This window comes from Festucalex cinctus, chromosome 8, assembly GCF_051991245.1.
Source record: "Festucalex cinctus isolate MCC-2025b chromosome 8, RoL_Fcin_1.0, whole genome shotgun sequence".
Taxonomy (NCBI): Eukaryota; Metazoa; Chordata; class Actinopteri; order Syngnathiformes; family Syngnathidae; genus Festucalex; species Festucalex cinctus.
The window spans coordinates 22,177,849-22,204,885 of NC_135418.1; the positions used below are offsets into that span (position 1 = coordinate 22,177,849).

The window sequence follows — 27,037 nt, forward strand, 5'->3', positions numbered from 1 at the left end:
CCCTAATATATGGCAGCCAAAATTACATAATGACACTCAGTTACTGGGCATTTTTTGGATCGTTTACATTCACCAGCCGATGTTTCCCGTGTGTCTTGACAGTGCAGAATCCCTGCGCCGAGCGCAACGGAGGCTGCATGCATCATTGTCGGGCCGACGGCGGCAACGTGCACTGCGACTGCAGGGCGGGCTTCATTCTGGCCGAGGACGGACGCACGTGCGAAGGTAAAAATCAGAAAACTTTAAAGCAGCTAAGATTTCTGATTTCATTCTAAGAAACCGAAACAAGTAGCAACAACTTTTCCTTGTTTGTTTGTTAGATATTGACGAGTGTCAGACGGAAAAGGCCAACTGCGCTCACGGCTGCCGCAACACGCCAGGCTCCTTCGCCTGCGTTTGCAACGCCGCCTACGAGCTGGGATCGGACGGCAAACAGTGCTACAGTGAGTTTTGCCGTCACGTGATCGCCCACGTAAACGTCCCCGCCGTGACGTTAATGCCTATTTTGAAAGGAATCGAGATGGAGATCGTGAACAGCTGCGAGAACAACAATGGCGGGTGCTCGCACCGCTGCCAGCATTCCAACAGCGGCCCGGTTTGCACCTGTAACCAAGGTTACCGCCTCCACGATGACCTTAAAACTTGTGTTGGTAAGACGTGGCAAAAAATGCATGTCGATATTCTAGGTATGTTCGATACCACTTTTTTTTTTTCAGACCGATACCAGTACAAGTGCTCAACTCTTGAGTACCAATACCATATACCAATACCACTAGTACAAACACAATGACAAATCATTTTAAAGAAAGACCTACTGTATATATCCTCATATAGAATTTGCCTTAAAAATGCATGAAATTCATGGCAATTTTTCAATTTTTCCAATTTTTGCCTCCTGATAGTAAAACAGTCACAAGAGTACCAATACCTTGAAACAAGGCTGGGTATCAGCCCGATACGATACCTGGTATCGGTACTCGCTCATCCGTAGGATATTCAGTAAATTAAATCTACGTGCCGGCACGCAAAAAAATGAAAATCTGCGAAAAATGAATACCCATTAAAATGCATGCGAGGGGAAAATAAATAACTCCATTTTCAAAAAAAAAAAAAAAAAAAAAGTCTTTAAAAAAACAATGCTTATAAAAAATTATAAATATATGTTTTTCACAAAAAATTGAGGGAAATTGGGAAAACGAGAAAATATTAGAAATTATTGACCAAAAAATCAGCAAATATGTGAATCCGTTGGCGCTGAACAACAAGGGTCGTCTGTATTTATTTTCATTTTTTTTTTCACTCCCGGCCATTTTCACTGAAGCAACCCCCTTTGCTTCCAGCTGTTTTACTGGATTTTGACTGATTTTAAAAGCCCCACAGAATATTGAGTTCTATTGCTATCAAAACATGGAACCTACAAAAAGGAACATTCGAGTCTTTTCTTTCATCAGGAAAAAAAAAATATATATTTGTGTATGTTTCCGTTTTGTAGCAATTAGAATAGATTAATTGATATTCACATTCCTGGTGAAAACACTATCAAAAAGAGCTTGTTGCTGAGCTCACTCTGTCGCCACCTGGTGGCCATTTTTTGTAGTAACTACTATTGTTTTAAGCCACCTCTTCATGTCAGAAGCTGCGCCAAAGCCTTCTGTATGCTCTTGCATTAAAAAAATAAATAAAATAAAATAAAATAAAATAAAAAGCCTTAAAAAAACGTATAAATACGTTTTTGGGAGTGGATGAGTTAAAGGTTCAAATGCATGCTCTTAGAAAGCAGTTTATATTTAGCATTCATTACTGAGATTGTTATTCCGTAATTAGGGATGAGTGAGTAAGTACCGATACCAGGTATCGTATTTGGACGATACCCGGACTTATTTCATGGTATCAGTACACGCAACGGCTGCAGATACCGTGCTCTCTTGTGGCCGTTTTACGATCAGGAACTACAAGTTAGAAATTAGAAGAATGGAAAATTGCCTTTAATTCCTTAAATTTGAAGGAAAATGCTATATTGGTAAATTTGATGTATCCAAAGAACGAGTGGTATATGTACTTGGTATCGGATTTGAGTACTCAAACAATGCATTACTTCACTCCATCAATACTAGCGCCATTGAAGAAAAGTTTTACTTTTATATGACCTCAGCCACCTGGACCACCCTGGCTTGGATGTCATTCAAAATCAGTCGGCTTTCCGCTCTGACGAAGAAAAATAATTCTGTATTGTTTGCAAAGCAACAGTTTAAAATTAGTTTTGGAGCTTTAACAAGAAACTTAATTCCAGATTTGATATCGAGTATGATAATAAATGCGTCTTTCTTCCAAAAGCTATTCCTATGTTTTTCTATCATCAGCATTTTGTCACTTCCCCTCCCTCGTTCGCGTGACCCACATTTGGCTTTTCAAAACTGCGCGATTTGCATTATTCCAAGTGCCTCAAGGAAACGGATCGTAAAGTTTGGTCTGGGTGCTCGTGTTGCGTTTGGCAGACGTGGACGAGTGCGGCCAGCGTCGCTCCTGCTGCCAGCAGAACTGCGCCAACTATCCCGGGGGCTACGAGTGCTACTGCTCAGCGGGCTACCGCCTCAGCTCGGACGGGTGCAGCTGTGACGGTATGTTTACGATTCCGCACATTTACCAAACACACTTTCTCACTTTTAGTTTCAGTCTCACTTTGAGACGATGATCTGAGTGAACTTCAAGACTTTTCAGGTGCTGTTTTCTCTCTTGTTCAGATATCAACGAGTGTCTGTCAGCTAACGGCGGTTGCGATCACACGTGTCAGAACAACGCCGGCTCGTACCAGTGCTTCTGCCGACGAGGCTTCCGTCTGGACGAGGATCGCTTCTCCTGCATCCGTGAGTACTTTCTACCAAAGCGCGGGCGAGCGCCAGCGCCAATCACGACCGAAACCCGTCCTCCGCCGCAGTTCTGGACAACACGGTCGAGGCCTCGTACAGCGGAGGCGCCGGCGAACTGCCTCCGATTCGACCCCAGCTCACCTTGCTGCAGGACCACAGTCAACCTCTTGAGCGCTACGACGACTACGAGGACGACGAGGGTGAGCTGAGGGCCGAGAGTAACCTCGCTGAGAAGTTTGGTGCGTATTCTTCAAGTTATTGTTTGATAATCCATAACTTCTGTCATGTCAAGTATTGGGCAATGAGAGGAGATGCTTCTATTATATATTTAAATCAAGTAATTATTAACTCATTCTCATTTACTCCCAATAACGTGTAAATACGTTTTTTTTTAATGTTTTAAGTGTCCCAAAGACGTATTTATACGGTTTTTTTTTGTTTTTTTTGTTTTTAAATGCTAGAGCATACAGAAAGCTTTGATGCAGCCTCTCAGCTGCAAAGAACGGTTGCAGAAATGGTAGTTACTACACAAACAGGTGGCAGCAGAGCAAAGGAGATCAAGCAGGGCCATCAAGAAAAAAAGCTCAATTACTTACAATTTTAAATAGATTTGTGAAAACTGATGAAACTTAGCTCTCTTCTAATGCTAATTGCTGCAAAACGGAACCAGATAGAAACATACTTTTTTTTTTTTTTTCCTGATGACAGAAGAGACTTTAATCTTTCGTTTGATAGGGTCCATGTTTTTATAGCAATTGAACACAATATTCTGTGGGCCTTGCAAAATCAGTCAAAATTCAGTAAAACAGCTGGGAGCGAACGGGACTGCTTCTGTGAAAATGGCTGGGAGTGAATGAGTTAATATGTTTCTACATATGTACTTTTTTTTTTCAGGTTGAATATTATTTACATGAATTAACAAGTAAATAAAAAATGAATAATTAAATATTAAAAAAAAAAAAAAAGAGTCAGAATTTTCAAGTTGACAGAAAAAAAGAGAAGGTTGATTAAAAAGTTTTTAAAATTGCCAAAAAATGTCCACAAAGTAAGAGGAAAAGCAGAAAATTACAATTTCAGTTTCAATTAGCGTACCTTTTGCTCCCGGATTGTCGGTACACACTTAAGCCGCCTCGCACAAAAGGAATGCTGACGCGAACGCACCCTGACAGCGGCAGCAGCAGGAAGTCAAAGGATGTATTTTGTGTTGCCGTTTAACATCTCCAAAGTGTCAGCGGAAGTTCAAATGTCGCGACTTTGCTGAAGTCCGTTCATTGGCGGCTTGCAGTGTGTTTGGACGACACTTTCGGCAACGACTGCAGTCTGACGTGTGACGACTGCTCCAACGGAGGAAAGTGCAACGCCTGGAAGGACGGCTGCGATTGTCCCGACGGGTGGACGGGAATAATCTGCAACCAGAGTGAGAAAACACACACACACACACACACACACATATATGAGTACAATTATGCATTTTATTATGATTGCAAAAAAATTGACCTTTAACTCATTCACTGCCAATGACGGAAAAAGACGTCAAATGATGCATTTTTGCTGGGCTGGCAGTGAATGTGTTAAAGTGACAGTGTGTAATAAGTGACCACTAGATGTCGCTATATCATAGAATGCAAAGCGCATGCACGCTACGGTGGCTCAGAGGGACCATACTTCACAAACCTACCACCAATTTTTATTTTGTGTGAGCGAACGAGCGTCTCAGCAAGCGACGAAGACTTGGCAGCCAGTGCGAACCAGATTTAGCCGGTTGCAGCTAACGAGCGGCTAGCGGGAGTTAATCAGAGCCATAGGTAGGAGTGGCTAACAATATCAGCTAGCAGGAGAAGCTAGTAAAAAAAAAAAAAAAAAAAAAAAAAAAAAAAAAAGAAGCTTTTAAAAGGTGGTCAACCCATTAGCCTCTTGTAAGTGGAGGCTCCAGCCATGTAGACCTACCACTATATTAAAAAAAATGTATACTGATGTGATGGAACAGTTTTTGTTTTTTGTTTTTTTTGTTTTTTTGCATATTATTGAAATCGGTAGTGGGTTTTTAAATAAAGCCTGAACCCTGAAATACATGAGAAAACATTTGGATTGGTCCATTTGAACAAACTTTTTTTTAATTTTTCGAAAATCAGCTTCTACATATGACTTTTTTTTTGTGTCATATTTGATACATCAGGTCACAACAAAACAAACGCATCAAACATATTAGTATTTCCAAAAATCAGACACATAATTTCTTATTATTAATAAGTATTGGTGTGTCTCCTTTCTCAATTAGGGCAATCTTGCAAGGTCTCTGGAAAAGCCGTCAGCTGGGTGATACTGCCCTCTAATGGATTATCCGTTCAATAAATGTGTTCAGATCATATACGTCGGGGTTTTTAATGCAAAAAAAAAGTATTGTATTCAATATGACACGTTTGACTTTATTGTGTTAAATTGAATGAATTATTAGTTCATCACAAGATGGTGCTAAATATTACACACTGTGACTTTAATTGAAATGTTCCGGTGAGAACCTCTGTTTGTGTTTTCGCCTTCCACAGCGTGCCCCGAAGACTATTTTGGTCAAAACTGCTCCTTCCCCTGTAAGTGTAAGAACGGCGCCAGCTGCGATCCCGTCACCGGGAGCTGTCGCTGCCCGCCGGGCGTCAGCGGGGATCTGTGCCAGGATGGTGAGTTGCGCCTTCGTTAATGCGCCACTACGGCAAAACACAATTCGATGCTTTTGTTTCTGTGTGCAGGCTGTCCCAAAGGCTTCTACGGCAAACAGTGTCGTAAAAAATGCAATTGCGCCAATAACGGACGCTGTCATCGCACTTATGGAGCCTGCCTGTGTGACCCCGGACTCTACGGACGCTTCTGCCACCTCCGTAAGACCAACTTCATCTGAAAATTAGATTTATAATACTTGATTTTAACTCATTTACTCCCAATAACGTATAAATACGTTTTTTTATGTTCTAAGTGTCCCAAAGACGTATTTATACGTTTGTTTGTTTTTTATGCTAGAGCATACAGAAGGCTTTGATGCAGCCTCTCAACTGCAAAGAACGGTTGCAGAAATGGTAGTTATTACACAAACGGCCAGCAGGTGGCAGCAGAGCAAAGGAGATCAACCAGGGCCATCTAGAAAAAAAGCTCATTTACTTACAATTTTAAATAGATTTGTGAAAACTGATGAAACTTAGCTCTCTTCTAATCCTAATTGCTGCAAAACGGAAACAGATAGAAACATACTTTTTTTTTCCTGATGAAAGAAGAGACTTTAATCTTTCTTTTGATTTCTTTCGGGACTGCTTCTGTAAAAATGGCTGGGAGTGAATGAGTTAATTGTGATTTAAATTTTTCCTCCTCCAGCATGTCCAAAGTGGACTTTTGGTGCCGGCTGTTCCGAGGAGTGTCAGTGCATCCAACGCAACACTGCGGACTGTCACCGTCGTTACGGCACGTGTGTGTGCAAACCCGGTTACCGAGGCGACGCCTGCAATGAAGGTGAGGTCGTACTGTACTTGCCTCCTCATGTGAGCAGCTGTGTTTCCCCGACTGCAGAATGCAGCCCGGGAACGTACGGCGGCGGCTGCGAGAAGACGTGCGCGTGCCCGGCCGGGGTGTCATGTGACCACGTGAGCGGGGAGTGCCAACGAAAGTGCCCGCCGGGTCGTCATGGCGACAGCTGTGAACAAGGTGGGTAGGTCCGCACTTTCGATTGAGTGTTGACAAGAATAGTCAAGGAAAGTGCAAAAGTATAATAGCAGTTATTTCACACCTCTAAATGTCGTTTTCCGTCTGTTAGACTGCCCCGAAGGAATCTTCGGACCCGGCTGCGTGCATACTTGTAACTGCACTGGCGCCCCCTGTGACAAAGTGTCGGGACAGTGCAGGTGTCCTGCCGGCATTTCCGGGCCGCATTGTGAGAACGGTAAGCCGATCAAATTGAACTCTACGATGTCACATTTGAAACAAGAATAATACATAATAATAATAATAATAAACCTTTTTCAGTGTGTCCGGAGGGTTTTTGGGGGGTGGGCTGTGCCGAGAGCTGCCCCGTTTGTGAGAATGGCGGCGTGTGCGATAAACGCGACGGCTCGTGTCACTGTGCCGCTGGCTTCATGGGAACGCTCTGCCGCGACTGTGAGTGCCGTACCGTTTTTTACGCAACACTCATGGAAATGCAAAAAAGGATACAATTACAGTACAGTACATCCAAATTACTCCCTGTATTTATTAACAGGTTACAGCACAAAATTCTGAAGCTCTATGCTTGAGCTATTTAAAAAAGTGTTATCAAACATATGGCCCGTGGGCCAGAACTGGCCCATCATGGGGTCCAATCTGGCCCAAGAAGACAAAACAAAACTGCAGTTTTTCACTAAAATTAACTGTTGGTGCTAATTGTGTCCACTGGAGGGAGCATTGAACGCAACTTAAATGATATTCTGAAGTATGTTACTCAGGATTGGATGCAAAGCTTTTGCCCTCATTTTTTATACCAAATGTCAGATATTTTTAAAATGTACTTGTAATTTTTTGCACAACAAAAAAAAAAAGAAATATTTTGACCTGTTGATATTTCTATATTATTAGGCCATATATTATTAGACCCATATTTTGGGTGAAAGTGGGCCCTGAATTAAAATGATTTTGACACCCCTGCTTTAAAAGTCAAGACTTGACTTGACTTGACCTGTTTTATTAAGCATGATTACAGTTTATTTGGCTGTATTTGGTCAAATAGTGTTTAACAATCAACAATAATGCAAAAAGAAATCCCAGAAATATACATTTATTTTTGAACTTTTGTGGGGTTTCTATACTTGAATCAATTTACAGTATATCATCACATATGTATACCATTATTGTAGATAATTATATTATTCATGTTTGTAAAATATGCTAAGACCTTGATTTATTTTATATGCAACAAAATAATAAAGCTATTTTAAATACAGTATTTTTAAAAACATGATTTATTTCAGCACAATATTTTTCTGTGCATTTACAAATTTCAATTAAAAAAACTGTTGCAATATAAAATAATAGTTTTCAAAATATATAAAGCGAAAGAATGTAATTGAAATCATACTTATTTTAAGATGATTCCTTAAGCATGTGTATGTTTTCTTCATGTTTTCAAGTGTTTCAATGAATTTTATTACAAAGAAACAAACAACTTAACAAATTACTTAGTTAACTTTATATTTACTTATATATTATTTTTATTTCAGTTATATAATTTTAATATTGGCTGGAAGGTCGTTTATGTAGCCGAAGACGTTTAAAGATTTTCATTTTCTAAGAATGTGACGTCAAGCGACATCCACACCAACAAAGCTGTCATGTGACGCGCATTGTCATGTTCTCTCCTCAGCGTGCCCAATCGGCCGCTTCGGTGCGGGTTGCCAGATGAAATGCGTGTGCGAGAACAACGCTCGTTGCGACGCGGTGAGCGGGCGGTGTGCCTGTGCTCCCGGCTTGACTGGCCACAACTGCAGAAAAGGTAACACGTCCTCCACAAAACCATAAAAATACAATCAATCGCAAGAAGTTCTTGACACCGATTTTCTGTTGTGCCAGCGTGCGACGCGGGCCACTGGGGGACGGACTGCGCCGAGAGCTGCGACTGTCAAAATGGAGACGGCAGCTGTGACGTGGTGACGGGCCGGTGCAACTGCCAGGCCGGTTACACCGGGACTCGTTGCCATGAGAGTAAGTCCAGTTAAAACTGTTGCTAACCCAAACATCAGCACCTACAGAGGCACATTAACAGTCTTGTGATGCAGTTTAATTTGGAGTCAGCCAGCAAACATTTTCAGTTGTTATCTGTTCTTGTTTTCCTGCAATTAGCATTCCATATGGTCGCTGCACAATCTTGCATGTATGTCCGTATCAAGGTTATAGTTAATAGAAACTAAGGTAAGAACTACAGCTAAATTGAAGAATGTTTTTGTTAACCAAATAAAATAAAAATGGAAATGCTTAAAAAAATAAATAAACTAACTGAAACTACATCTTATGTTTATAAAATTAACTAAAAGTAAATATAATTGCGGTATATCAAAAATGTCCTTCATCTTTGTCAATTAATATAATGCATCAACTTTTTGGGTCTTTATTTCACAATAATTTGTGACCTTTTTTAAAACAAAAACAAAAAACAAAAACAAAACATTTTTCATCTTTCACTCAACAAATACTCCATATATTAGAAAGAAAATACTAAAAAAAAAAAACGAAAAAAAAAACTAAAAACTAAAGCTAATACTAAAGCTAAACTCAAACAAACCATTTTCAGAAAAGTAAAAAAAAAAGTAATTAAAAATTATAATTTGAAAAACAAAAGTCAGAACAATAATAAATAATAAAATATAAATAAATAAATAACTATAAATAAAAATAAAATAATAAAAACTAACTATAAAATCTAAAATAAAAAAAAATAAAAAATCCTGGTTCATGTTTGTTTAGCATTTTGCCGTAGGTTATAAACAATTTCTGGGGTCTTTATTTCACAATAATTTGTTAAACCATTTTTTATCTTGCACTCAACAAATACTCCATATATTAGAAAAAAATACTTAAAAAATTAAAACTAAGAAAATTAAAACAAATACTAAAACTAAACACAATCAAAACAATTTCGGAAAAGTAAAAAAAAGTAATTCAAACTAACTGAATTTAAAAAACAAATATCACAATAAAATAAAAACTAACTATAAAATCTAAAATCAAATCAAAATAATCCTGGTCCGTATTTATGTTTTGCATTTTGCTGTAGGTTATTAACAATTATCTTGCGCAGTAATAAAGATTAACCTGAGTATTATTTTAAGCATTCCTAAAAATATATATACAATATATGTTAATTAAATTCTAATCAATTTATGTTGTGTATTTGTCAGAGTGTCCAGCGGGAACGTTTGGTCCGGCTTGTCGTCAGCGATGTCAGTGCGACAATCAGGCGTTGTGCGACCACGTGAGCGGTGCTTGCACCTGCCGGGTGGGATGGACCGGAACCTTCTGCGAGAAGCGTAAGAGACAATCACGTCTCGCAGATTTACAACTTGACGTGTGCAGAGCGGACATGTCAATCATGATTTGTCTCAGCGTGTCCTCAGGGCTTCTTTGGACTGGACTGTCAGAAGAAATGCGTGTGTCATAATGGAGGTCGATGCGATGCCGTCAGCGGGCTGTGTTCGTGTCCCAGTGGCTGGATTGGACCATTTTGCAACCAAAGTGAGTGAAGACATATCACATATTATATTACATATACACATGTAACAAAATGCGGGAAAAAAAAAGTAATGGGAGTTGAATAGGTTTTAATAATTTTCAAACTACAGTAATTTGCAAGTCCTTTATTTTTAACATTACCTTTTATTTTTTTAATAGCTAAAAAATGTATTGTCCCTTTGTTGCTACTGGGTATTTAATGTAGTAGCCTGTTTTCGAGAGAAAATATTATTCAATCAATTTTGTTATGCAAATGTAACATAAAAGATAAAGTGGAGACAGATGAATATTTTTCAACACACACATTTTAGTCTTGGAGAAAAAAAACATTTCAGAAAAAAAAAACGTTTTTCCAGAAATGTCCTATGAATTATAAAAACTTTGAGTATTGGTGAAGATTTTCCGATTTGAAGTGTTTTATTTTTACATACATTTGCAACAAAAAGAAAGTTGTCTTCACTGGTATGGGTTATTTTTGTGGTAATTTGAGAGAAAATATAAATCTCATCACTTTGGGAATAAATTTTTCACAAACGAAACAATTTTCAACATTTTTTTTTTTTTTTTTTTTTTTTTAGTAAATTAGCAATATATTGCAAATAAATTAAGAAAATCAGAGATTTTCAAAATAAAAGAAAAAGATAAACTAAAATAAAAATATCATTAATGAAATAGAATACTATAGATAAATGAATTCAAATTAATAGAATTAATAAAAATAAAAATAAATGAATAAAAAAATAATATGATATTTGACATATAAAAAAAACTGAAGTTAAAAATATATTTAAATTAAAAAGAGTTAATATGACTCAATCAATAATAAAATAGTACAACAAATGAATACAAATCACTTTCGGAAAAAGGATTTCACATAAACAACTTTCAACATTTTTTGTTTTTTTTAAGTATATTTGCAATAATTTGGAAAAAAAAATTGAAGAAAAAAATATTTAATTAATCCTGGGATAGAGCTGTGACCAAAAATTTAAAGTAAGGTGAATGCCTTTTTTGGGTTTTAAAAATGTTTGATTTATTTTTGTAATTTATTATTATTATTATTATTATTATTATTATTATTATTATTATTATTATTATTATTATTATTATTATCATTGTATTTAAAAAACCCTTTCTTACTTTGCGACTAGTGTTAGGTATTGTCCATAAAAAATGTTTGCAAGTGATAATTTTGAATGAATCTGCAAAAAATAAAAAATAAATAAATAAATAAAAAATCAAGTTTTCATTCTGTGGTATTTTGCGTAGAATTTTGATGAAAAAAAATCTTTCTGTTCATGGCTGGAACTTAATAAAATGTGGAACAATAAAAGGTAATGCTATTGTGTGAATCCATCCAATCATATCAGGTGTGTCACTTACTAAATTGGACTTGTTACTTTTGATGATCAGCGATAATGAGGAGGTAACCATCTTCCTTCTCCTTCTCATTGGCAGCATGCCCAAACGGCTTCTACGGCGACGGCTGTAACCTGACCTGCGGTTGCCGTAACGACGGCGTCTGCCACCCGGCCAGCGGGCTGTGCTCGTGCACGCCGGGCTGGAGCGGACCCGACTGCGCACAAGGTGAGTGCGCCAACGTGACGACCAGAATATCGAATGATTATTAAAAAAAAAAAAAAAAAGGCTTCACCATCAGAGGGCGCTGCCTCGTATTTTTTTTCCTTCCCACAACTGCAGTTCAGTAACAGCTGGGCGCTTTCTCCCCAGAATGCCCGGCGGGGTTCCACGGCGCCGACTGTCGGCACCGCTGCTTGTGTCAGAACGGAGGAACGTGCGATAAAAGCAGCGGAAAGTGTTCCTGTTCCAGCGGCTGGACCGGAACCGCCTGCGAATCGGGTAAGAGGAAGTCTCCAAATAGATGTGAGATTTATTTCCATTTTGTTTTGGGATGTTTGGCCGCCATCCAGTCCACTGGATGAACTTTCGACGTCCAACAAGTGCGGTTGCTCTCCGCAACAACCGCCAGAACCTCCTCCCGGATCAGCTCATTACTTCGCTCTGTGTGTGTGTTCTTGCGCAGTTAAAATTTACGAGCAGTTGTTGCTTATTACACTTTTTAATATCTGTTGCTACTTATTTAACTGGAACGTGTTGGGGGGTGGACCAAAAAAAATACAGTGGAAATTACAAGGCAGTTTTTCCAATAAGAAATCATGTAAAGCAAATTAATCCCTTCAGACCCACATTTTTTTATTTTTTTTTTCAAAATTTTTTGACATTTTTTTTGACAATTTTTCCCACATAAGAACAACATGGAACTTGTTTGTTTTGTTTTTTTGCGGGGGGGGGGTTATATGTATTTTTACATGAACATCATGCAAATCAACTTGCGATTGTGATTGGTTAGCTAGGATCCAATTATGAACCAGAACTCTTGACATCATCCAAATTATGTGTTTTTATGCATTTTTATTGGTTTAGACACACATTAACACATTCAAATAAAAAAATGAAGAGAATTTACAAAATAATATCCATTTTTCTAACCGCTTAATCCTCACTAGAGTTGTGGGTATATAACTAATAAATATCATGACTGAAATAAAATACTATAAATAAATGAATTCAAAAATAAAATTACCGGTAATAGAATTAATGAAAATAAAAAGAAATGAATACAAGAATAATATATTTAACATATAAAAAAAAACCCTAAAGTTAAAAATATGTTTAAATTAAAACAAGTTAATATGACTCAATCAATAATAAAATAATAGTACAACAAATTAATACAAATCAAAAATAAATGTAATAAATAAATAGAAATAAAAACAGATATTTAAAAACGAAAACATTAAAAAGATAAAAATGAAACAATATATCGAAAAGTAATATTTTAAAACAACTAAAAATCAATTCAAAACAAAAGTACCATTAAACAAATGAATAATACAAAAACAAAAATATTTTTAAAACAACAAAGACTGTAAATAAAATCAAAAGTGAGTTTAAAACCCCCCCAAAGAAATTAAGAAATAAATATAAATGAAAATTGCACGTAAAGAGATATTTAAAACAATGACCTCAGGTAGCCTTTCTTGACCGCTTATTCCTCACAAGGGTCGCGAGGGGTGCTGGAGCCTATCTCAGCTGGCTATGGGCAGCAGGTGGGGTACACAATGAACTGGTTGCCAGCCAATCGCAGAGTCATGAATAAAAAAAATAAATAAATGAATAAATAGCAAGCTACATTTCACATCCAAAAAGTTGTTGTATCCTTCGCTTGTGTGTGTTGACATTCCAGAAAATTCTCCACACTTTAAGTCCAAGTGCAAATTCCGATCTGGGAACATTTTGCAGCCCTCAGCAGCAAAATGCTGCCTGCGCTTTGTCATCACCGTCTTTGGCGTGGTGTTTTTTCCACCCAGAGTGCGCGGCGGGACGCTTCGGGTCCGACTGCCAGCGCAAGTGCGAGTGTGAGAACGGCGGCCGGTGCGACGGACGGACGGGAAGCTGCAGCTGCGCCGGCGGATGGACGGGAGAACGCTGCCACAAACGTGAGCGTCCGACCAACACTTTATTTTGCGTTTGTGTCTTTTGTGACTCTCACTTGCATTTCCAGCATGTGAGCTGGGCACATTTGGGCTCGGGTGCGAGGAAAGGTGCCAGTGCGCTCGCGGGGCGTCGTGCCACCACGTGACGGGCGATTGTCAGTGCCCACCCGGGTGGAGAGGAAAACACTGTGACAAAGGTACTGCACATGAAGAAGTCTTACAAGTCGTGACAGATATGCACGTTAGGAACAGCATGTAGACTTTTTTCAATTATGGTGGATAGAAAGTCTACACACCCCTGTTCATATGCAAGGTTTTTGTAATATCAAAAAGGAGTCTGAAATGATTCATTACATTAACTTAACCTGAAACCAGTACATCACATTTGAAAAAAATATAAATAAATAATACTTTGAAATTTTTTTTTCAAGAGTGCAAGTAAACAACTGGGACAAAGTGATTGCAAAAGTGTACACACCCTCCCATAACTGGGGATGTGGTTGCATTCAAAATTAGCCAATCAAATTCAAGCTCATGTTAAATAGGCAGTGCACACCTGCCACCATCAAAAGTGCCCTGGATTAACTTCAAATAAAGTTCAGCTGTTCTAGTAGGCTTTTCCTGACTCCTTTTCACTTCCTTAGCATGAGCCAACACTGACTTTTATGTCCACTGTATTCCATTGTATTAAAAGAAAATATATGTGTATATATTTGATGTTATAAATAAATGTATTTTAATTCATTATACAGTTAAAAAAAAAAAAGAAAGAAAGAAAGAAAACAGTACTGTAATTTTAGAGGTTTAAACATTCTATTTGGAAAACATGAAAACAAATAAACAGCATTTTTTTTAACCTATGAAATAGATGTAATTATTTTAAAAAAAAATTAAAGCTGCACTCTGTATTTGAATTTTCACGTTTTTACTACGACGCAAAAAAAAAAAAAGTTTAAAATACTATTACTACTATTACTTCTAATAATAGTAATAATAATATAATTTAATTGTATGTTTTTATTTTATGGTTTTTAATTAATTAAATGCATATTTAATTTTTTTAATTAAGAAAAATGAGTAAAAGTGTCTTTTATAAGTTAATTTAATTGTAAATAATGCATTTAAAAATGAAAGTACATTCACAATGACAAACCTCATGTTTAATCTTTTTCATATTTTTAATTTAAATGCTTTCTTTAAAGTATGGAAAATGACAAGTAAATGTATTTAATTTTTTTTAAATAAAAATAAGGAAAAGCCCAACTTTTATTTTGTATGTGTTAGGGTTATTATGTATATGTTATTTCATATTTTCTCTTTCATTACCTAGAGTTAGTTGTAAACTATGTATTTAGTATTTCACTGTGTATTCAGTATTTCACTATGAGTTTGTAGCTGCTGCATGTGTATTCAACCTGAAGACACCTGGAATGCGGGAATGAAGAACAACAGATTTCCAGGATTAGTGGTTGTAAAAGTTTATGGTTAAAGGATGTCCTCTGTATTTTACGACTGCTGGAGTTGCTTATCACATTGCTGTTATTTCCTATTTCCCTTAGAGGCAAGTGTATGGCCTATTGTGTCTGTTAGGGAATCCCAAATAAAAGAGGAGAAGTAGGGAGTTGTGTCAGAAGGGGCTGGGAGCTTGTGATCTGCGCACAACTCTCTGTCAGCTTCTCCTCGCGAGTAATCAAATCCTTGTGTCTTCTCATTCTTTCTTCTGTGTATTTTAAATGTTGCAGGTCTTGACTTGACACTAATTTGGTCCTTTAGAGCCGGATCCCAAGACGCCTAAAGGATTCCAGTTGCAGAGTCGACCTCCAGGAAGACCGTGGCCACGGCAAATACTACCCTTTTCTGGGACTGGATTTTCGTCTCTGTGACTGGGATCTGGAAGGCTGACGGGAATCCAAAGGACGAGAAGACATCTAGGTGAGAAAAAGTTTACTTTCCGGGGGAAAGTGTGAGTGAAAAAGATTGCGCGAAGGTACAGACGCAATAGTGAGTAAAACCTTGTGAATACTAGTCAATGGCAAGTGAAGGGAACGGAGCCCGGTAACGTCCGTGAAGTGAAGGGAACGGAGCCCAGTAACGTCCGTGTAAAGAGGAAAAACCTTGTGAATACTAGTCAATGGCAAGTAAAGGGAACGGAGCCCAGTAACGTCCGTGTAAAGAGACGATGGCGGAGTCGTGTACGTACTTAAATTCCGTGTAATGCTGGAAAAGGCCTTGTGTGAGTGTGTGAAGTGAATGGAAGTGTAGTGTCACTTGATACTTACTTCATTTTAAACAAACAGGATTGTAAGTGACAACTCATTGTGGAAGCAAAGGCAAGAATTCTCCGCCCTGTTGGGTAGAAGCTTGAGAATTACCACAGTGAGAAATTTATTGTCACCCTGTTATTTGAACATCAGTCCCTAGGAAACTCTAGGTTCACGGACTGAACCAAATTCATATAAAATGGGGGAAAATAAACAGTAAAAGTGAGCTACAAGATGAACTATCCAGTAAGGATTGGATGTTCATAGAAAAATTAGATCCATCTAAAATATAGCATTTAAATATGTGGATTACAAGATATACTTTTGCTGGCCAGCTTAATTTACAATAGTAAAAATAATAACAATAATAATGGTAATCCACTACAATATGAAATAAGGAATAAAATGAAAAGGAAAGTTGAAGCTTTAACAGCCTAATATCGAGGCATACGTGTATTGTCTGTAAAAGTATATGTGTGTGGCTTCTCATTGTGTTTGTCTCTGTGAGCTCTTGTATGTGTCTGTGTGTCATATTGTCTAAAGATGACGGCTAAAAGGGTTTAAATTGTGTATAAGGGGTTGTTAGATCCTGTCTAACATAACTATGTCAAAACGGTGAAATTGAGAAATTTTGGTCTGTATCAAATATGAGGTGCGTGGACCAAAAAGTGGTCCCAGAAGGGGTCATCACCCGGTCCTCAGGTGAAAATTGTGTATTTTTGTTTTTGGATGGTAAAGCTAATTGTTTGAGAGTGAGTTAAGTAGGTGATTGATGACAAGTTGTTGAACTTCTGACAGAAAAAAAAAAAATCCTTTTTGTTGGATTGATTTGAGCATGGGAAATGATAAAAGTAAGAGAGAAACACGAAAGTAGAATTGATTATGGTAGAATTAGAACAACTGGACAAAGAGAAGATGAATTAGTGGATGATTGTAAGTGGGATTTGTGAAGTGTTTAGAACAAGTTGTGGTGGTGTAGATGATGATGATAAGACAGGAAGGAAGTGTAATGTTAGAGGACACTGAGTTAAGAAATTACCCTCAAAAGTATAAAATAGATAGTTTAAAATGATTAGAGGAGTTAGAAAAGAAAAAACGGTAAAGGACTGCTGTGTTAGTCATATATATGAAATAATATGATTTTCTATGGAAAATTGACAGTGATAGGAAGCAATGTAAGTAATTGATTACACAATTATACAATTTATATTCTAGGTTTAAATGACAATTAAAAATTGTGATCAGATGACAGGCAAAATGTGTAGTTGTGATGATTATTTAGGTGAATGATTCTTTAAAAAAAAAAATAAAAATAAAAATCAATAACTTTCGGAAGAAGAAGGTGTTATAACTGAATTTAATAACTGAGAAGATTTTTGGTTATTATTGGGAAAATAACTAAGTGGTACAGATATTGAGTCGGATTTCAAATATCACTATTTTTGAAATGTAGTGGAGGAATGATTTAATGTTAAGCAATAAACACATTCATTTTTTTATATACCTAATATTATGCTACCTCACTACATTAGGTGGCTGTGGATCTCTGATAGTTGGTTGTACGTTTGAATGTTGATAAAATTAAATAAAATGGATAGATTTCCAGATAAGTTAAAAGATTGACAGGGAGTGGTAAAATTACGACTCAGACGCAGAGATAAGAATTGACCTCTAAGGTATTTATGGATATAAAACACCTCATTCTGAGGGAAAAGCAAAAGCTATAAAATAAAATAAAATAAAAGCGCTCCAAAAGAGAGGATAGCTAACAGGCCACAGAAAAGTCACTTTTAAACTGAAACTATACTGTGCCTATGAAAATGTACGAATAAAAGTTTACACAGAAGACAAATGACAATAAGGCTGAGTAATTAAATTAGAAACATTTGGCACAAGACATGAAGTGGGGTGGTGCAGTCTGACCCTACAGAGAGCGTGACTCTCCTCCACTTTTTGTGAACAAGGATTTAACAAGTCTCTCCTTGCTGTGAAAGATTTATGATTGAAGTGGAACATTCCTATCTGTAAAGAGGCAGAACAATTCTTGATTACAGACTTTGGTTAGAAGAGTATGTTTAAATTATGGTAATGAACCCTCTAATGAGTGTATAAAGTTAAGGCAAATGATATAGATTATTTGATAAATAATGCAAATCTAGTCTACTAAATACTAGTTTAAAGAAATTTGAAACTTTGAATTAAGTAAGTAATGATAGTTTTCAGCTATGACTATATTGTAAAGTGTGTAGAGGCACCATTTGTCAAATGGCCAAATGGGGAAGGCCTTGATATCACACTGATAGTAGAAGCTTCTATAGTGAAATGCAATGACTTCATGACCTTCTAACAGAGTAAGACAGGAAATAATTTAAACCTTATTGACTGAATTTGAAAATACTTACTAGGAGTTAAATGTTCTAAAAATTCATTACTGTGGTGTTTACATTTACTAATAGATTTGGTTTGACTTATGCAGATCCAGATGAGAGAACAACATAAAATTGTAAGAAAGAGCCTTTACAATGTTGTTTTGAATATAGTCCTAAAGTTTGTATAAAAGATTAGTTACACGGAGGAATGTTTTCCTAATTGAATTCTGATTTAGCTCCTGCTGTGATTGACTGTGAAATCTAACAAATTCTCCCTCACCAGAACCTGATACGTAAAATAGGCATTGAAGGGAAAAGATTATTAAAATGGTTTAGAAGGCAAACCTTTTATTAGTGGTGAGTTATTTAAAATAAATAAATAGCTGAGATTTGTATTTGATTAAGAAGAGAAAAATGGCATTTATAATTGAATTTGAATGTTCTTAAAGGAGCACAATTATTAATAGTTGCTTTTCCACCAACAAGCCCAGGATCTTTGAGTTCTGGGTAAAGTGAGTTTTTGTTGTTGTAAAAGTTCAGCAGGGAATTTAGAATTGTGTTTTTACAGTGTTTTAGAGTTCTCTGTAATTAATTTAAATGAGTTTGATTGAGACGAGCTGCTGTAAAAATACTGACCCCTCAAAGTAACCACCCTAGGTTAGCGAGACCCTGCTGCCGAGATAGTACTTGGATGCCCCATGAGGAATTTTTATTACCCTGGTAATTGTTGTTGGTGGAAAAACGGCCATTTATTTGAACAAGGTGAACATAAGAAACAAAGATGAAACGAAACCAGTAAGCAGAATTATATTAAATTGGATTAGACCTAGTCTTGGTGTCTACATTAGATGGCAACATGGTAATAAAAAGATAAGCTGAGTAGAAAAAGGGATATCGCTATGTGAAAGGTGTAGGATCTTTGCATTTTTACGACGTAGTCTATATCCTAAATAAATTCTTAAATGGTAGCTGACGCCTTACTACAAAAAGTGAGGGAACTGATTGTAAAGAAGGGAGATGATAAGCTATGTCACTCTGAGCATAAATGTGAGAACGAAAACAATGCCACACCTACGAGTGTCACAGTTGATTGACTACCTGTAAACTGATGATGAGTTTGATACAGTGACACTGCATATAACAATTATGGCAGAACAAATAGAGATGACAGAACTTTTGTTTTTCTTTAAAACTAAATAGGAAGAACTGTTTAACCTGCTTCCTTATGAATTCATTCATTCATTCATTCATTCATTCTGATGTTGGGTTTCTTGACAACATGTAAGTAAGCAAACAGATCAGATATCATCTATGCTAAAGATGATTTATTTGAGTAAAATGCTGAATTGGAGATAAATTAGACTAGTGATTAAGGACTCGCAAAGGGCAGGTGTGCTGATTGAAAATACTAAACATACGAACTGGAAATACATTATTAGATCATTTGGATTCTTGATGAAAATTTGAGGAATGAATAAGTACTATAACAGTACACCCAAATTGTATATTCTGGTCTAAATTTGCACTGGAAGGGAAATATACATACATATATATATATATATATATATATATATATATATATATATATATATATATGATACATATATATATATATTATTACTACAAGGATATTGTGAATGTCCCACAATACCCTCTCAAGCAATTAGAAATTGTTTGGGTACATTGGAAAGTCAGATTTTGACTTGCATGGACAAAATTCTTTTATGGCATGATAGAAAATTGAGCTGTGAAATGAAAACCAGCAACAACTTAAAAGAAAGAAGAAATTGGAGATTGATGTAAATAAAGGTGTATTACACTTTTGTGCAACAAGGGTGTAATATTTAGATGTTGTTTAGATGTTTTGATTGTAAAGTGGTTATGATGGAGACCCAATGATAAACAAAGTTATTTTGTCGGTCCTAAGATTTGAAACAAATTACAAAATGATATCTTAAATTCCTGAGTGAAATTGTGACCTGTTATGAACTTTTGATGTTTGTGATTTATGCTGTTTTAAAACGAAAACACCCACAGGTTGATTCGGCTGTGCAATTATACATGAATTGGGTGGATAATTATGCAAGCAATGTTACTACTGAAATTGAATTGAGATACTGATAACAACGACAATGTTTGACAAATTTGAATAGATAGATGAATGTGAAAAATGCAGTTTGTGATTTAAATTGAACAATGATAGTAGTGGCTTCACGAAGATATTGGAAGGCCATTTGAACAGATAATTGATTGCTGACATGGTTATGAGTTTTGTTTAGAATGCATGAAGTAGAATTTAAGCCAGTATTTTATATTAATTGTTTACAAGATGATTGATATTCATGGTGGCTTTATTATTAACTACATATGGCTTTGGGAAAGATGTGTTACATTTAAACTTGATTATATGGTTGTAAACAATACAAGATGTAGTATGATACAATTAGTTTTGAAGAAATGCCAGACTACTATGCTATGGGTAGACTATAAAATTCTATCCGTCCAAGACATGTAAACTACAGTGTTCTTTCGCAAATTAGGGCCAGAGCGATGAAGGCTACAGGGTCCCAATTGTTTTTAAATTCCATAGTTGTTAAAAAAGGAAAAAAAGGTGCTGATTTTGTGGATTTTTGTACAACTGTGTAATTTTTTGGAAGAGGAAAATGACTGTATGAAGGTTAACCCACTGATATACGAGGGAACACTGTAGTGGAAAAGAAAAAAAAAAGGAAAAATGAAAACCTTTTGTAAATATTGTGAAATTATTTTAAATTGCATACAGCATAAGATTATATGAAGTGGCTTGGACAATGATTTTGAGTTGTGAGCCATAAAGATGTCTCAAAAGGGGGGAGTTGGTAACAATGCTGCAATACCGCATGTAAATTTTATATTTTTATTTTTTTAAGTTTTTATGTTTTTGGAATTTTGTTTTAGAATTTTGTTATACATGGAATTGGTGTTTCTAATATTCTGGGATTTCTGTTAGTGGCTATGGATTTTATGGAATTGAACAAAAAGTAAGACAATGTCAATATTAACAAGTACTGATTGATGGTCTTAAAAAATTTAACAGTGAGTTGAAATTGTTCCAGAAAAACAACTGGATGTTGTTATTATGGCAGAAGCATTGTGTGAACAGATCATGTCTCTATATGACGTACTAGTTATTTGGAGTAATGAATGAAAGTTACTTTATATGTTACATTGTTAAGGGAAAAGAGAAAAGAGAGAAAAATACATGATCAAAGCATGGAGATAAGATAATTGATGATTAAGTAATTTGGGAAATTGTAAAAGGAACAAGACAGTTAAGCTCGTTTGAAATTTCGTCTGGTAGACCATTTAAATTTGCCTATTGTAATAACCTGTTAAGCCGTACAGATGAAAGAAATTTATTCAAGTGACTATATGAGAAGATTGTTTAAATGATAAGGAAGTGAAAATGTTTAATCAAATGCCAGATGACTCTCTATCTCAGCAGGAAGGCAAGCCTCCCATCAAGGGTAGTGACTGACTTTGATTAAAGGTCCAGCCTAAGGTGGGAAGGCCCTTGTAAGTGTTGTTGGCCCCGAAGGTTGTGAAGATCGCTGAACGACTCTCCTAGATTCACCTATCACATGGCACAAAACAGGTACCATTGACTAACAGCTTGCCAGGTTGCGGAGCGAAGCCTGACTGAAGTGAGGTCAGAGGAGAAACAAGCAGCTTGACTCGCTGTGAAAAGTCTGACCAAGTAAGTCAGTGAAGACTTTGGGAGCACATTGTTTGCTACCCTCAAAGTTCCCCCAACCGCTGTGAAGTCCAGGGCCTGTCTACGGTGCATTATGTGTCAGAAGGGACAATTCAAGGAGACGAGTCCCTTTCCTGAATCAAATGGAGAGTAAGATGCGATCAGACAGTTGGGGCTGTCTTTTTGATTTTGATGTTTGTTTTTGTGGCCATCTTGAAGAGGGAGAGAGACAGCTGGTTGAATTATTAATGCTGAGAATTACATACAGAAACATTGGACATTGCGTACACTGGATTTTAAACATTGGATAATATACATTATGATATGCTTGAGTTATTTTCAGATCCAGCCGACTATGACTAAAGATTAACATTACCTCTGAGTGTAAATGTATTTGTTTTCATAAATATGATCCTGCAGTTGAAAATCTAATTGAAGTAACTCATAGGTGATATGAGACTTTGAGCAAATATATAATAAACAGGGGGGAATGTTAGGGTTATTATGTATATGTTATTTCATATTTTCTCTTTCATTACCTAGAGTTAGTTGTAAACTATGTATTTAGTATTTCACTGTGTATTCAGTATTTCACTATGAGTTTGTAGCTGCTGCATGTGTATTCAACCTGAAGACACCTGGAATGCGGGAATGAAGAACAACAGATTTCCAGGATTAGTGGTTGTAAAAGTTTATGGTTAAAGGATGTCCTCTGTATTTTACGACTGCTGGAGTTGCTTATCACATTGCTGTTATTTCCTATTTCCCTTAGAGGCAAGTGTATGGCCTATTGTGTCTGTTAGGGAATCCCAAATAAAAGAGGAGAAGTAGGGAGTTGTGTCAGAAGGGGCTGGGAGCTTGTGATCTGCGCACAACTCTCTGTCAGCTTCTCCTCGCGAGTAATCAAATCCTTGTGTCTTCTCATTCTTTCTTCTGTGTATTTTAAATGTTGCAGGTCTTGACTTGACAGTATGTGTTACATTAAAAAAATAAAAAATATTCTGCTAACAATGTTGTTATTTGCAGTCTGTCTGCCAGGTTCTTTTGGGCCGGGCTGCACGCGGCGCTGCAGATGTTCTCCGGGCACTTCCTGCCATCACGTGTCGGGGGAGTGCGGCTGCCCGGCGGGACTCACCGGCAACGGCTGCGAGCAAAGTGAGTTCTCACCATCGGTCTCTCCTGGAGGCCGCACTGAACAAATACTCGTACATGGCAACTTGTGGCTTTCTCTCTCTGATGTCAGCTTGCCTCCCTGGAACCTTCGGCCCTAATTGCAACCAGGTTTGCCAGTGCTCCCAAACCAACCAACTGTGCCACCCGGTGTCGGGATCGTGCTACTGTGCTCCGGGCTTCCACGGGCCCAAATGTGACCAAAGTAAATCTCATGACAATCAATGCTAAGCTAATGTTGCTGCAGATTACTGAATTTAGAAGAGTTCATGTATTTATGTAAATATTATACACCCCCCTGGTGGCCATGACAGGATACACCTGTTGATTTAAATCTATTTGATTAGTACTATTTTTCTTATTTTGTATCTCAAGACAATGTATATGTGTGTAATCTGTTTTTGTGTGTTCAGCATGTGGAGCGGGTCGTTACGGTCCGAACTGCGAGCGGGAGTGCGAGTGTGAAAACGGCGGCGCGTGCTCACCGTCCAGCGGCACCTGCGAATGTCCCAGAGGATTTATCGGCGCTCGCTGCAACATCAGTGAGTTCTGAAAGAACACGACAAGAATAATGCGACAACAGGTGTGTCATGATGAAGAGGTGGCATGTAACTTATGGTTGCTTGCCATGTAAACAGCGTGTCCCGACGGCCGCTACGGCGCCGACTGCGCTCAGGTGGCCCGTTGTGGAGACGGAGGCCGGAACCACCCGGTGACCGGTCGCTGCGTGTGCCCGCCTGGACGGAGAGGAGAGCACTGCGCATACGGTGAGTACCCCTCTTATATAGGATATTTTTTTTTACAAAATTTTTTTTTAAACGCTAATTTATATATATATATATACATCTGTATATATATATATATATATATATATATATATATATATATATATATATATATATATATATATATATATATATATATATATATATATATACATATATATATATATCTGCGATTGGTTGGCAACCAGTCCAGGGTGTCCCCTGCCTACTGCCCAGAGCCAGCTGAGATAGGCGCCAGCAGCCCCCGCGACCCTTGTGAGGAATAAGCGGTCAAGAAAATGGATGGATATATATATATATATATATATATATATATATATATATATATATATATATATATATATATAACCTGCTTGTTTTTATGACGCAGGACATAAATAATCTAAACAAAAAAGGTGTTTAAAAACTGTTAAAACAGCTTTGCTTTATTTGTAAAAACTACGGAAGAGTTTTGAATTCACTTGAAAAAAAAAATTCTGACAATTTTTTTTCAATTTGTTTTTTTGTGTATTTTTTTATTTTGTAAATTGCATTTCTGTTTTTGTTTTTGTTTTTTATTATTTCTGTTTGTTAAATAATTTTTCCGCCATTAAAAAAAAGAAAAACAAGGGAAAATTATGGGTTTTTTTTGTGTATTTTTTTATTTTGTAAAATGTTTTTCTGTTATTTTTGTTTTTTATTTCTGTTGTTTTTTTTAAGAATTTTTTTTTTCTGTCAAAACGGGGAAAATTATTCAGAAAACAGAAAAAAAATATTGATTTTTACAGCACTAAATGTGTGTAAATGTGTGTGTGTTTGTGTTTTGCGCGTCAGATTGTCCTCCGGGCTGGTTCGGCTCAGACTGCGGAAGTCGTTGCAACTGCAGTAACGATGCAGCGTGCCACTCAGTGACCGGCAAGTGCACGTGCGGCCTGGGATGGACCGGACAACACTGCGACCTCGGTAACATATCGCACACTCACAAATCATCTAGAATGAACCCTCACGTCACATTCTTCATTCTTCTTCTCTTTGTTTTTCTTTCGTCCCAGCATGCCCGGCGGGTACGTATGGCGCCGACTGCCAGCAGACGTGCCAGTGCCAAAATAACGGCACGTGTGACAGAGTGAGCGGCGCCTGTCACTGTGCGCCGGGATATTACGGGCATGTGTGTCAACACGGTGAGAAAATAACACAATACAACAACACTCCTTTACTAAACTTCAGATGCTAGCAGGTCCCAATTAGAGCTACAATAATAATTAAGTAAGTAAGTAATTTTAATTTAAGTATATAAATTAAAGTAATGTTACAAATGGAGTCATTTCTTTTTTCCCCCCCAAATTTATTTAATTGAAAAAATAAAGGCAAATTAGAAGCAGATTGTTGCTATTCGCGGTCAGCCCACCAGGGGGTATCGAGGACCAAAACGGCCAAAATTCAAAATTATTTATATGCATTATTTATTTTTTAATGAACGACTAAATGACTAAAAGTGTAAACAAAAACGGATATAAAAATATAATATAATAATATATATATATTTGGTCTTTTTTTATTTCCATTTATATTCGGATATAATTTTTGATATAATACATGTACACTGTTACACACAAACAAAGAAGAGTTTCACATAACCAACATTAATGACAAAGCTTTACAGATGCCACATGCAAAAGTGTAAAAATGAGGCACGTAAAGTGTATTGCATTCCTCAGCGTGTCCATTGGGTCTGTACGGGGCGCTGTGTCAGCTGCAGTGCGACTGCGAGGCCGGAGCTTCCTGCCAGCCGGCGACCGGTCAATGCGTTTGTCCCGCCGGGCATCATGGCGCTCGCTGCCAAAAAGGTTGAGTCTTGTCACACTACACAATTCAAAACTTGCCCTTTTGTGGATCATCCCTGTCGTGATTGTTTGTGGTCAGTGTGTGAAGATGGCACATACGGGAACGGCTGTGCGAGTGCGTGCGATTGCGAGGGCGATGCACCATGTGACCCCGTCACAGGAAGGTGTATCTGTGCGGCTGGAAGGACCGGGCGCAGATGTGACCTCGGTGAGATCACACTTGATTGATTCTACTAAAGGCACTGCAACACATTTCTTTAGCCTGTCTTTCATTTTCATTCATTTGCTCGTTCGTTGTACTTAAAAAAAAAAAAAAATAAAATAAAAAAAATAAAATAATATATATATATATATATATATATATATATATATATATATATATATATGTATATATCTTGGTTTTTTTTCAAACAGACGCCATAAAAAACAAAGCTATATTATACTGTACATACTGTTAAAAAAAAATAAAAAATGGTCGTTTAAAAAAAAAAAACGGCTTATAGTTTTTTTTTGTTTTTTTTTTAAAACGTCTTGGTCATACATGGTCATTTAAAAACAAAACAAAAAAAGCCTTACTGTACATGGTCATTAAAACAAACAAACAAAAAAACCCCCGCCTTAATATACATGGTCGTTTAAAAAAAACAAACCAAACAAACACCTTACTATACATAATCTTTTTTTTTTTTTTTTCCAAACGCCTTACTATACATGGACATTAAAAAAAAAAAAAAAAAACAACAAAAAAAAAAAAACGCCTTACTATACATGGTCATTTAAAAAAATGCCTTACTATACAGTCTTTTTTTTTTCTTTTTTTTTTCTCTAAAAACGCCTTACTATACATGGTCATTAAAAAATGCCTTACTGTGCATGGTCATTTAAAAAAAAAAAAAAAAAAAAACGGCTTACCATATTTTTTTTTTTTTTAAACGCCTTACTATACATGGTCATTTAAAAAATGCCTTACTATACATAGTCTTTTTTTTTTTTTTTTTTTTTTTTTTTTTTTTTTTTTTTGAAGAGCTCAGAATTGTTCATTCGGTAGTCTTACCGATTCAACGTCTTGTCATCATTGCTCTTTTTTTTTTTTTTTTTTTTTTTTTTTTTTTTTTTTTTTTTTGTGTGTATGTGTGCGTGCGTTTGCGTGCGTGCGTTTGCGTGCGTGCGTTTGCGTGCGTGCGTGCGTTTGCGTGCGTGCGTGCGTTTGCGTGTGTGCGTTTGCGTGCGTTTGCGTGCGTGTGCGTGCGTGCAAATACGTATAAATTTATACTC

The 27,037-nt window shown here is 36.7% G+C and overlaps 1 protein-coding gene across 1 annotated transcript in view; it reads left to right on the plus strand.

The window, feature by feature from the left end:
- The window catches only part of megf6b (multiple EGF-like-domains 6b), a 70,815-nt gene that overhangs the window by 39,033 nt on the left and 4,745 nt on the right, over positions 1-27,037 (plus strand). Inside the window, exons 8-36 of the mRNA XM_077528747.1 lie at positions 103-225; positions 321-443; positions 513-650; positions 2,496-2,618; positions 2,742-2,864; positions 2,936-3,106; positions 4,153-4,284; positions 5,414-5,542; positions 5,612-5,740; positions 6,228-6,362; positions 6,420-6,554; positions 6,664-6,789; positions 6,873-7,004; positions 8,242-8,370; positions 8,448-8,579; positions 9,773-9,901; positions 9,978-10,106; positions 11,562-11,690; positions 11,835-11,963; positions 13,496-13,624; positions 13,690-13,818; positions 23,011-23,139; positions 23,228-23,359; positions 23,568-23,696; positions 23,793-23,921; positions 24,753-24,881; positions 24,971-25,099; positions 25,637-25,765; positions 25,842-25,970. Coding sequence (XP_077384873.1) covers positions 103-225; positions 321-443; positions 513-650; positions 2,496-2,618; positions 2,742-2,864; positions 2,936-3,106; positions 4,153-4,284; positions 5,414-5,542; positions 5,612-5,740; positions 6,228-6,362; positions 6,420-6,554; positions 6,664-6,789; positions 6,873-7,004; positions 8,242-8,370; positions 8,448-8,579; positions 9,773-9,901; positions 9,978-10,106; positions 11,562-11,690; positions 11,835-11,963; positions 13,496-13,624; positions 13,690-13,818; positions 23,011-23,139; positions 23,228-23,359; positions 23,568-23,696; positions 23,793-23,921; positions 24,753-24,881; positions 24,971-25,099; positions 25,637-25,765; positions 25,842-25,970 — 3,789 coding nt within the window. The remainder of the gene's footprint in view (positions 1-102; positions 226-320; positions 444-512; positions 651-2,495; positions 2,619-2,741; positions 2,865-2,935; positions 3,107-4,152; positions 4,285-5,413; positions 5,543-5,611; positions 5,741-6,227; positions 6,363-6,419; positions 6,555-6,663; positions 6,790-6,872; positions 7,005-8,241; positions 8,371-8,447; positions 8,580-9,772; positions 9,902-9,977; positions 10,107-11,561; positions 11,691-11,834; positions 11,964-13,495; positions 13,625-13,689; positions 13,819-23,010; positions 23,140-23,227; positions 23,360-23,567; positions 23,697-23,792; positions 23,922-24,752; positions 24,882-24,970; positions 25,100-25,636; positions 25,766-25,841; positions 25,971-27,037) is intronic.